We start from the raw sequence: 12,643 nt of genomic DNA, 5'->3' as shown, positions 1-12,643 counted from the left end.
ACTAACAAGGGGGACGTATACAGGGGGCTTATAGGGTCAGTGCAGGCTATCCACCCTACCGCACAGACTGACACAGTCCCTACACATCCATGAACGGGGGCAGTATTATTGTATTTATATTATTGTACGTAGTGCAGTATTATAGTAGCTATATTCTTGTACATAGGAGCAGTATTATAGTAGTTATATTATTGTACGTAGGAGCAGTATTATAGTAGTTATATTCTTGTACATAGGGGAAGTATTATAGTGGTTACATTCTTGTACATAGGGGCAGTATTATAGTAGTTATATTATTGTACATGGGGCAGTATTATAGTAGTTATATTCTTGTACATAGGAGCAGTATTATAGTAGTTATGTTCTTGTACATAGGGGGCAGAATTATAGCAGTTACATTCTTGTACATAGGGGGCAGTATTATAGTAGTTATTTTGTACATAGGGGAAGTATTATAGTGGTTACATTCTTGTACATAGGGGCAGTATTATAGTAGTTCTATTCTTGTACATAGGAGCAGTATTATAGTAGTTATATTATTGTACATAGGGGCAGTATTATAGTAGTTATATTATTGTACATAGGGGCGGTATTATAGTAGTTATATTCTTGTACATAAGGGCAGTATTATAGTAGTTATATTCTTGTACATAGGGGGCAGTATTGTAGTTATATTCTTGTACATAGGGGCAGTATTATAGTAGTTATATTCTTGTACATAGGAGCAGTGTTATAGTTGTTATATTCTTGTATATAGAGGACAGTATTATAGTAGTTATTATTGTACATAGGGGCAGTATTATAGTAGTTATATTCTTTTACATAGGGGCAGTATTATAGTAGTTATATTATTGTACATAGGGGCAGTATTATAGTAGTTATATTCTTGTACATAGGGGCAGTATTATAGTAGTTATATTCTTGTACATAGGGGGCAGTATTGTAGTTATATTCTTGTACATAGGGGCAGTATTATAGTAGTTATATTCTTGTACATAGGGGAAGTATTATAGTGGTTACATTCTTGTACATAGGGGCAGTATTATAGTAGTTATATTATTGTACATGGGGCAGTATTATAGTAGTTCTATTCTTGTACATAGGAGCAGTATTATAGTAGTTATATTATTGTACATAGGGGCAGTATTATAGTAGTTATATTATTGTACATAGGGGCGGTATTATAGTAGTTATATTCTTGTACATAAGGGCAGTATTATAGTAGTTATATTCTTGTACATAGGGGGCAGTATTGTAGTTATATTCTTGTACATAGGGGCAGTATTATAGTAGTTATATTCTTGTACATAGGAGCAGTGTTATAGTTGTTATATTCTTGTACATAGAGGACAGTATTATAGTAGTTATTATTGTACATAGGGGCAGTATTATAGTAGTTATATTCTTTTACATAGGGGCAGTATTATAGTAGTTATATTATTGTACATAGGGGCAGTATTATAGTAGTTATATTCTTGTACATAGGGGCAGTATTATAGTAGTTATATTCTTGTACATAGGGGGCAGTATTGTAGTTATATTCTTGTACATAGGGGCAGTATTATAGTAGTTATATTCTTGTACATAGGGGAAGTATTATAGTGGTTACATTCTTGTACATAGGGGCAGTATTATAGTAGTTATATTATTGTACATGGGGCAGTATTATAGTAGTTATATTCTTGTACATAGGGGGCAGTATTATAGTAGTTATATTTTACATAGGGGAAGTATTATAGTAGTTATATTCTTGTACATAGGAGCAGTATTATAGTAGTTATATTCTTGTACATAGGGGCAGTATTATAGTAGTTATATTCTTGTACATAGGAGCAGTGTTATAGTTGTTATATTCTTGTATATAGAGGACAGTATTATAGTAGTTATATTCTTGTACATAGGGGCAGTATTATAGTAGTTATATTCTTGTACATAGGAGCAGGATTATAGTAGTTATATTCTTGTACATAGGGGCAGTATTATAGTAGTTATATTCTTGTGCATAGGGGCAGTATTATAGTAGTTATATTCTTGTGCATAGGGGCAATATTATAGTAGTTATATGCTTGTACATAGGAGCAGTATTATAGTAGTTATATTCTTGTACATAGGGGCAGTATTATAGTAGTTATATTCTTGTACATAGGAGCAGTATTATAGTAGTTATATTCTTGTACATGGGGGAGGTATTATCTATATATATAATTGTCTAAGGGGTACTTCCGTTTGTCTGTCCTCAACTTCCGTAACGGTTATTCAATCGTTGATTGGTCTCGCCAGCTGCCTGTCATGGCTGCCGCGACCAATCAGCGACGGGCACAGTCCGATTAGTCCCTCCCTACTCCCTGCAGTCAGTGCCAGGCGGCCGCTCCATACTCCCCACAGTCACGGCTCACACAGGGTTAATGCCAGCGGTAACGGACCGTGTTATGCCGCAGGTAACTCACTCCGTTACCGCCGCTATTAACCCTGTGTGACCAAGTTTTTACTATTGACGCAGCCTATGCAGCGTCAATAGTAAAAGGATCTAATGTTAAAAATAATAAAAATAAAAAATCATTATATACTCACCATCCGCCGCCTTTCCCGTTCCTCGCCACCCTCCGGTAACCGCTCTGTGCAAGCCGCAGGTTCCGGTAGCAAGGATCGTATGGCAGAAGGACCTGCCATGACGTCACGGTCATGTGACCGCGACGTCATCACACCCTGGGACCAGAAGCTGCCGCCTGTACCACGCACAGGCGACAGAACTACAAGTATGGTGAGTATGTTAGAACTACAATGGGCCCTCGGATCGGAAGGTGAGTATGTTTATTTTTTATTTTTTAACCTGTGACATACGTGGCTGGGCAATATACTACGTGGCTCTGTGCTGTATACTACATCGCTGTGCAATATACTACGTGGCTCTGTGCTGTATACTACGACACTGGGCAATATACTACATGGCTGGGCAATATACTATGTCGCTGGGCAATATACTACGTCGCTGTGCAATATAGTACGTGGCTCTGTGCTGTATACTACGTCACTGAGCAATATACTACGTGGCTGGGCAATATAGTACGTGGCTGGGCAATATATTACGTGGCTCTGTGCTGTATACTACGTCGCTGTGCAATATGCTACATCACTGGGCAATATACTACGTCACTGGGCAATATACTACGTCACTGGGCAATGTACTACGTCACTGGGCAATATACTAGGTGGCTGGGCTATATACTACGTGGACATGCATATTCTAGAATACCCGATGCGTTAGAATCGGGCCACCATCTAGTAGTAGTTATATTCTTGTATATAGGAGCAGTATTATTGTAGTTATATTCTTGTACAAAGGGGCAGTATTATAGTAGTTATATTCTTGTACATAGGAGCAGTATTATAGTAGTTATATTCTTGTACGTAGGGGCAGTATTATAGTAGCTATATTCTTGTACATAGGAGCAGTATTATAGTAGTTATATTCTTGTACATAGGAGCAGTATTATAGTAGTTATATTCTTGTACATAGGGAGCAGTATTATAGTAGATATATTCTTGTACATAGGGGCAGTATTATAGTAGTTATATTCTTGTACATGGGTCAGTATTATAGTAGTTATATTCTTGTACATAGGGGCAGTATTATAGTAGTTATATTCTTGTACATAGGGGCAGTATTATAGTAGTTATATTCTTGTACATAGGGGCAGTATTATAGTAGTTATATTCTTGTACATAGGGGCAGTATTATAGTAGTTATATTCTTGTACATAGGGGCAGTATTATAGTAGTTATATTCTTGTACATAGGGGCAGTATTATTTTATGACTTTTAGTGTTTCTGTGAATTGCTTGCTTTATTTACTTGATTACTTTTTATATTAATATTTGATTTAGTAACCGGATAATCATAATTCCGTATTGTACGGCGCTGTTGTACTGGGAATATTAGTCATTAATGTTAGTGTCGGCATTGTCGTACCATTAGCCATTGCGCTCCCTCGTTAGTTGCTCTTTGTTCCTCTCGGCAGTGAATGAGTTAGTCAGACGTTTTCATCTTTTATTTTAATTTGATCCTTGCTCGGCGTCTCGCTGGAGGATTTCCCCGGGATATGTGCAAGGAATCTATAATAAGGGCTAAAGGCATCTTGTTCATACAAAACAGCTATTGACAAAGTAGCCGGCGCCGAGCACTGATCGTGGGGCCTCTGCTTCTCAGCATGGACCTTTGACATTCACCGGAAAGGTCAGACCAGTCCTTGGCGCGATGGGCGAGTAATAAGCTCGCTATAAATAGTAATTCTGGTGGGACGCGCCGGGCACTTCCAAACTGCACAAGATGCCATTCGAGAAGGTTAATTACCTGCAAGTCAGACAGAAGTTAGGGAGCATCGATTAGGCGGCAGGGCAGGGGTTAAATGGGGATTACAGCGATCATCCTCATAATCCCCTTAAGTATCACCTGCTTTATGGCGCTCTGCTGGGAGAATGCTCGGAGATCTTGTCCTGATCTGTGTACAGTCCCTGTAAATTGGATCCGTATTTGGCCCCCGACCTCTCGCTTCTCTACACGTTAAAGGGGAGGTCCAGGAATCGGAAAATATATTAGTCCCTTAATAAATCCCACAGCCTTCTGTTTGGTTGACTTGATTGCCGATGGCCTACCTGCTCACCTGACTGCTGCAGCCAATCAGTGACGTCAGCATTCTTGTGCCACATCCGCAAGTTATGTTTCGTGGCCAGTGATTGGCTACAGCAGTCTTGTATGATCGGTGATTGACTGCAGTGGTCTTGTCGTATAGTGAAACATTATTGATTGGGTGCAGTGGTCATTTGCATACATGCTAGCTTTAGTTCCAAGACCGCTGATTGACTGCGGTGGTCTTGTGTCGTATAGTGAAACATTAGTGATTAGCTGCAGTGTTCATTTACCATAGATGTTAGTTTAGTTCCAAGACCAGTGATTGGCTGCAGTAGTCTTGTGCGGTAAATGCAAGAATTAGTGCTGAGACGCGTGATTGGGTGCAGTGGTATTGTGCTGTACATGCAAGAATTGTTGTCGAGACCGGTGATTGACTGCAATGTTCTTGTGTCGTATGGCCAAGCATTAGTGAGTAGGCTGATGATTGGCTGCAGTGGTCATTTGCCATACACGCAAGCATAGTTCCAAGACCAGTGATTGGCTGCAGTAGCCTTGTGCTGTAAATGAAAGCATTAGTGCCAAAACCTATGATTTGGCTGCAGTGGTATTGTGCTGTACATGTAAGAATTGGTGCAGAGACTGGTGATTGGCTGCAGTGGTTTACTGCTGTGCATACAGAAATTAGTGCTTAGAACTTTGATTGGTTGCACCTGTCTAGTGCTGTAAATGCAAGCATTAGTGCTATGATCACTGACTGGCTGCTGTGGTCTCCTGCCATATTTGCAAGCATAAGTGCTGAGGCCAGTGATTGGCTGCAGTGGTCTCGTGCCATATTTGTTTAGTGCCAAGGTTAATGATTGTCTGCAGTTGTGTCATACCATAAATGAGCATCGGCGCTTAGGCCAGTGATTGACTGCAGTGCCATATTTTTGAGCATTAGAGCCAAAGTTAATGATTGGCTACTGTCATCTCATACCATAAATGGACATCAGTGATGAGGCAAGTGATTGGTTGCAGTGGTCTTGTGCAGTAAATGCAAGCATTAGTGCTAAAACCAGTGATAGTTTACAGCGGTCTGTCCATCTGCAGCTGATATTAATGTCACAGCTGCAGGAATCATTTCTATCATTTGTATAAAATATTTAGTATTTTTTGTTGCTCCCATTGTGTTCTTTTTGTTTACCCTGGAAGGAGATGTCTCTACTTAAAGGTACTTAAAGGTGTCATCTATCGCTTCTGAGGTGGTCGATGGCTCATCCAGCTGGCAGCAGAAGTGGAGACAGATGCATCCGGTGCGGACTGCGCTCTGTGGGCTGGACCCGTCTGCAGCAGCTGCGGCTTTGCTGCAATGTATCAGTACAAATCAGAGGATTATCTGCAGGGGTACAGTTTTATCTCAGCAATGTAACTGCTGCAGCCTGTGAATGGAATCAGTGTCCCTTTAAATAACAGCAAGCAGAGATCCTGAGAATGGTGAGGGATCGGGTGCAGATCTGATGATGGAAGGTTTCCCATATTCTGCACATTGTTTGATATCTAATCTCCTTAAAGCCACAGATGACATTTCCTCAGAGCCGGTTTATTTTTTTTCCAGATGTCTTGTTATTTCGGCGCCCGCACGTTTACCCTAAGCCGTGTAAGAAAATATCTATACATGGCTTTACACAAGTGCCCGCAAAGCTTGCTGTACCGTTATAGGGTTATTACGGATATACACCGGCTTACGGGGCTATAGGATAAGCCGGGCTGAAGGTCCATGCAGCTGCCCATGATAATCCTTATAGAAGCCCTGAAGCCGGGACTCCTATTACCACGGTACGGATGTGTGATGACGGCACAGCGGCAGATGTCTCCTGCGTCACTCAAATGTATTTTTCTGTGCGTTTTAGCTCATGAAATTCTTCCTTTTTTCCGTGCTGTTAGTTTTTATCACTAGATGGCGCTTTAGTGCTTAGCGATGCTCAAGGATAGGCTCAATTTAACAGCACTCCATGTGGCCAAGCCTGGTACTGCAAGTAAAAAAACAAATCTCTGATATTGGTGATGGCACCCCCACTGCTGAGCTTTTACCTTGTGCCGTGGCCACAGGAACTTTACAGAGTAAGCAGCAGAACAGCACAGCGCTGTACACTATGTAGTGGCTTTTCCTGGTACTGCAGCTGAGCTCCTATAGAAGTGAATGGGATCTGAGCTGCAGTACCTGAAATTAGCCACTACTTAGATGGCGGCGCTGTGATGTCCTGGCTGTGGCCAAGTATAAGTTGATCAGTGATGGTGTCGGACTCCCACAATATGACATAGATGACCTATACTAAGGTTAAGTCTTCTGTAAGTGATCCCTGGACATCCCCTTTAATTAGGGATTCTTTACATTTAAAGTGCATGTATAAAGATGACAACCCCTTTAATGTATGTCTTTATCTTGTGTGTATATTTTTATAATGTTAAGCGCGGTGATTTCTTTCCGGGCAGCAGCGCGTCGCTTACGTGTGATCAGTCATTAGGAGTCCTCCGCTGCCGCATGTGTCCGTGTCCATCCTGCCGGAGATCTGCGGCAAAGTGTAGCTCGTCTTATTTTCCATTCCGGGCTGAATTGTACTGAGCAGAGTAAAGGCTGCTCTGCTCCTCTCCTCTGCGCCGAGCCATTGCCTGTAATTAGCGTGCTGAGAGACGCTCTTCTCTCCCAGTTATGTGCGGAGCCGGAGCTGCCGCACCGCGAGGACGAGCGCAGGGAAGACGCTCAGCGACCGCGGCGGTTTATCCACTACTCGCCCACTCTGCACGGAGACCCTCATGCCTCGCTCATTTAGTGAATGAGGCCGTGAGGGACATGGGGATTCTGGTTTGTTTAGTTATTTTTTTCTGAATTACACTTCTGTCCTCCGTCCTCCTTCTGTTATTGGGGTCAGCTGCAAAATTATTTACAGGGGAGTGGTTCTAGAAGAAGGGAGCCATGTTGTGATGGTGTGATATGCTATGTGGGTATCATTTTGTTTATATTTCTATTTTACTGATTATCATATGTTCTCTTGTAGTATGAGTTATTTGCCAATTGATGAATTGCTGCTATTTGCCATCTGATATCAGCCCCCACATTCCTGTACTGTTATCTCTCCACAGGGTCAGTGAATAAACCTGTTTGCTAATATGCTAATGACATATTGAACTAGCTTGTTGAAACAATGACCCCCTGTAGTGCCTTAATCCACCAGGCACCTTTGTCAGGTGTGGGAGGCCTGAAAACCACCCCAATCTGTCTGACAACTTCTGGACATAAGGAGAGGACAGGAGATGGGGGAAGATCAGTCTTGTTTTGGAACTATGAAGTGAACACAGCACGTCAGAGAGAGAAAGAAGGGAATATGGACTGTTATCCTCTGTGCTGGATTGTTGGACTTTTTTTCTGTAACCGAACTGGATTTGTGTTCTGGAATATTTTATCCTTTGTGTGGTGGACCGTATATGCGTATATGGACCTTTCGTACTTTTGCCTAAATAAAGGTCTTGGAATTGTTCACTCTTCACTGGCTCTGTTGATTATGTGATACCGGATAAGGAACCTGTGACACATGTTTTCCTGATTTCATGCAGCCCCTTTAAATTACCCTTTTGGATTGTGTAAATATGACAGTTGTTTAGGCCCCTCATGCTCCATGGCTGCTCCATCTGGTTCACGATGGCTCCACCTGCTCCATAGGTGCTCCATGGCTGCTCCACCTGCCCAATGGCGGCTCCGCCTGCTCCATGGCAGCCCTATTTGCTCATGGTGGCCCCATTTTCTCGTGGTGGCCCCACTTCCTCCGTGGCGACCACACTTCCTCCGTGGCAGCCCCACTTCCTCCGTGACGGCCCCACCTCTTCCGTGACGGCCCCACCTCCTCTGTGACGGTCCTACCTCTTCCGTGACGGCCCCACCTTCTCCGTGGCGGCCCGACTTCCTCCGTGGCGGCCCCAGTTCCTCCGTGGCGGCCCCACTTCCTCCGTGGCGGCCCCACTTCCTCCGTGACCGCCCCACTTCCTCCGTGACCGCCCCACCTTCTCCGTGACGGCCCCACCTCTTCCGTGACGGCCCCACCTTCTCCATGGTGTCTCCAACTAATCTCCCACAATGCAGCACAGTGGAGCCTGCTCTTTACTGGGAGGGGAGGGAAGGAGCGCATCTGAGGTCTTTCAGTCAGAAAATTACAGTGTTTTGAATGCAGCTTTGGCTGTGACTAGAGGATAAGGTGAGATAGTTCTGCGGGTCTGTAGTAATCTTTACTAATATGTTGCGATTAGTGGTTCCCCCTCTGAACATGGCGGCTGCCGTTGCCAGTGTTTGTTGTCTGCAGCGAGGCTGACTGGCGCGGTTGTACGCTGCTCCGCCATCACATTGCGGGTTGCCAGCTGGTGCAGCAGATTTCAGTGAGGAGATGAGAACTTTTCAATATTTGATGTCGTCTCCATTCAGTGCAATAACAAAATAAAATCCTCGGCACTCGGATGGTGCATGGCGCCAGCTGTCTGCTCGTTAGCATTTGCGTAGCTCGGAGGGGGCCGCGTGCCGGCCTATTATTCTCCCCCCAATTACTGCACGAGTGCGATGCAGATTCTGTGCATTTATCAGCATCATCGCTGTCCGGAGAATCGGCAGCACCTGGCTCCGTTATCCGGTGCCTGACAACCAATGTGGCCGCCATGACTTCACCCACCTGGGTTGTCACTCGACCTTCCTGACTTCACCCGGACGCCTCTTCTATCTTCTCTAATTTATAAGTTTGTGAGATCTGCGTGACCGCCCCTTTAAGAGCTAGACGAACAGCCATATCAGTATGCCCGGTCCGTAATGACCCCAATGTATCAGCCGAGTCCTTCTCCAATCAGACGGACAGCCCCGTAATCATCAGGGAGCCAATGTGAGACCCGGCAATGATCGTAACTCGCTACCAACATTGTATCAGCCGCCGAACATAAGAGTCTGATAGACTGCCCCTTTAATTCGCTTTTACGCAAACATTTCCCTGTAGGAAACGGGATTAGCGATAATTCATCGTCCCACCAAGCCTTAAAGGCCCACTCCGCCATCCCGTTAGTCAGTTCATTGGAGTTTTGTGAGAAGCGTGATATAATGTGGCGGATCGTTCCCCTCCCCCCCCCTGGTGTTTTATATGATAATTTGCGCTTTGATGGGAAGTTTCTCATTAATATTGGTCTTTTTGAAGCCTTCACGCACCGTCTCCTTAATCCTGGTCTTCACTTCACGTTGCTCAGGATTAGAGACGTATTAATAATCCCGCTGAGCCACTTCTCGCCGCGTCTGGTCTCTGTGGTGCCGCCATTGTGGTGCGGAGCGCCCCCTGTCGCGAGGTGGCTCCTTCTCTGGTATAATTACATTGCGCCCATGTAGCAGAGCAGAGTTTGCCTCTTGGGTTTTCAGTGGATGCGGAGCGCTTGTTTCCGGCCGATGAGCTTCTGCTTGACATTTCCAAATGTCAGGAGCTAACGCGGAGTTAACTTTTTTGGTACATTTAATAAAATTTTCCCTGTGATGTATTGAATCCGATGACAAAAGCTCCTGACCCCCGTTATCTGCGGGCGGCGCCGCTGTAAAGAGCAACTCGTCCCGCTGTAAAATACCGAGACAAGCAGCTGGCGGTATATACCGCCATGATGTCGTATGTATGCGCTGTGGGCGACTGCGAAGCTAATACATGGCCTGTACGATCAGCCTGTGCCTCCTGGTTCCTGAATAGAATGCCAGGATGGAGACTGACAAAGAGGCAGAGGAGGAACGAGTCGCTGGAACACTTGTGAGCTGCGGGGTTTTGTTGCTTTGTTTTTAATATTATTTTTTCCTCCTCCAGATTTGTTCCTCACGACTCTGGATGACGACGGCAACATTCAGTTTGAGACTTGGGAGAATCAGGTAAGAAAGCGGCCTAATAAGGTCCTACTAATGCACCACAGCGGCTGCAAAACCTCATAATGCACCTCAGCTGCTGCAAAACCTCATAGTACACCTTGGTTGCTGCAGAACCTCATAGTACACCTTGGTTGCTGCAGAACCTCATAGTACAGCTTGGCTGCTGCAGAACCTCATAATATACCATAGCTGCTGAAGAACTTCATAATACACCTCAGCTGCTGCAGAACCTCCTAGTTCTGCAGCAGCTTCACGTTCATGTCCGAGATCATCTGCAGGAAAGTCAGAACCCTCCATCGTAATTTTCTTTTTTAAATTCGTCTTTTTGAACCATTTTGGCTTTTCTTGTGATTCGGGAGCTGCGGTAAATCTTCGGCCGCACCGCAGTCTGACTGACAATGAGGCCATCCGTCTGCACTAATGTCGGTGGCAACAGGGGCCCCGCTGTGACATCGGCTGTTCCGGGAGCTCAGCGTGCTGCATCTGCCGGCGCTCGGCTCTGTGAACAAGCGGCGCTTCATCAGGACAAACCTTAAGGCCAAGCGGATTTTTTTCTTAAAGCTGCGGCACCTTTTGTTCTGTCGCCTTCTGCTGCACATTCCCCGGAGGATTCTTCTGATTGCGCGCACATTAATCAGCACATACAGGGATGTGTAAGACTGAAGTGAGCTGATTACATAACGCTTCTATCTCTGCGCCGCTGTGTAATCTCCCATCAGAGGTGGCTCTTATCCGAGGAGCCGGGAGCGACGCTGCTACCGACCGGCACATGGGGAGATAAAGACCGGGAGCACAAAATCTAGTATATACCCAATGCTGCTCCGTGCACACTAGAGGGCGCCAGCGGGGAGGGAGCAGAGCCGCACTGTGGGGCACTCATCTGTCATAGGGTCATCCATGAGTTTCTACCCTGCTCTCTACTTAAAGGGTCTGCACATTCCATGCCCATGAGACAATTATGGGAAAAATTACTTTAGAGCTTACGAGTCATCAGCGATGCAAAGGAGGAGCGCTGCGGATGGCAGGACTTGGAGGAGGGGCGTGTCAGGTGGTGGGACTCTGAGGAGGGGTGCTGCGAATGGTGTGACTAGGTGGAGGAGTGCTGCTGATGGGAGGACTCGTAGGAGGGGCGCTACAGGTGGGAGGACTCGGGAGGAACACTGCGGATGATGGGACTCTGAAGAGTGGCGCCGTGGATGGTGGGACTCGGAGAAGAAGCGCTTCGGATGATTGGGCTCGGAGGAGGGGTGGTGCAGTTGATGGGACTCGGAGAAGGTGTTCTGGGGATGGTAGGACTCGGAGGAGGTGCTCTGCGGATGGAGGGACTAGGAGGAGTACTGCAGTTTAGAGGACTCTGAGGAGGTGCGCTGCGGATGGTGGGACTAAGAGAAGGAGCACTGCAAATGGGAGGACTCTGAGGAGGAGCATTGTGGATGGCGGGAATCAGGAGGGGAGTGGCGGATGGTGGGACAAGGAGGAGGGGCACTGCGGATGGCAGGACTCGGAGGATGTGCACTGCGGATGGCAGGACTCGGAGGAGGGGCGTGGCGGATCCTGGAACTCGGAGGAGGGGGCACTGCGAATGTTGTGACTAGGAGGAGGAGTGCTGCTGATGGAGGGAATCAAAGGTGGGGCGCTGCAGATGGGGAGACTCGGAGGAGGGGCACTGCGAATGGGAGGACTTGTAGGAGGGGCACTGCGCATGATTGGACTCTGAGGAGTGGCACGGTGGTGGGGCTCGTAGGAGGGGTGCTGCAGATGGTGGGACTCGGAGGAGGAGGAGTGCTGCTGATGGTGAGACTCGGAGGGGGGCGCTACAAATGGTGGGACTCGGATGAGGGGTGCTGCGGTTGGTGGGACTCGGAGGAGGGGCATTGCGGTTGGCGGGACTCGAAGGAGGGGCGTTGCGGTTGGTGGGGCTTGGAGGAGGGGCGTTGCGGTTGGTGGGACTCAGATGAGGGGTGCTGCGGTTGGTGGGACTCGGATGAGGGGTGCTGCGGTTGGTGGGACTCGGATGAGGGGTGCTGCGGTTGGTGGGACTCCGGGGAGGGGCATTGCGGTTGGTGGGACTCCGGGGAGGGGCATTGCGGTTGGTGGAACTCGGATGAGGGG

The 12,643-nt window shown here is 46.3% G+C and overlaps 1 protein-coding gene across 2 annotated transcripts in view; it reads left to right on the top strand.

Annotated features, from left to right (window-relative positions):
- Positions 1 to 12,643, top strand: part of ITFG1 (integrin alpha FG-GAP repeat containing 1) — a 157,404-nt gene that overhangs the window by 35,735 nt on the left and 109,026 nt on the right. For both annotated transcript variants that reach the window (XM_077288753.1, XM_077288754.1), the window contains exon 7: positions 10,473 to 10,534. In XM_077288753.1, the coding sequence (XP_077144868.1) occupies positions 10,473 to 10,534 (62 nt within the window). The remainder of the gene's footprint in view (positions 1 to 10,472; positions 10,535 to 12,643) is intronic.

The sequence above is a fragment of the Ranitomeya variabilis genome, chromosome 2, assembly GCF_051348905.1.
Source record: "Ranitomeya variabilis isolate aRanVar5 chromosome 2, aRanVar5.hap1, whole genome shotgun sequence".
Classification (NCBI taxonomy): Eukaryota; Metazoa; Chordata; class Amphibia; order Anura; family Dendrobatidae; genus Ranitomeya; species Ranitomeya variabilis.
The sequence above is the reverse complement of the archived record's forward strand: the minus strand, read 5'-3'. Positions and strand labels throughout refer to the sequence as shown.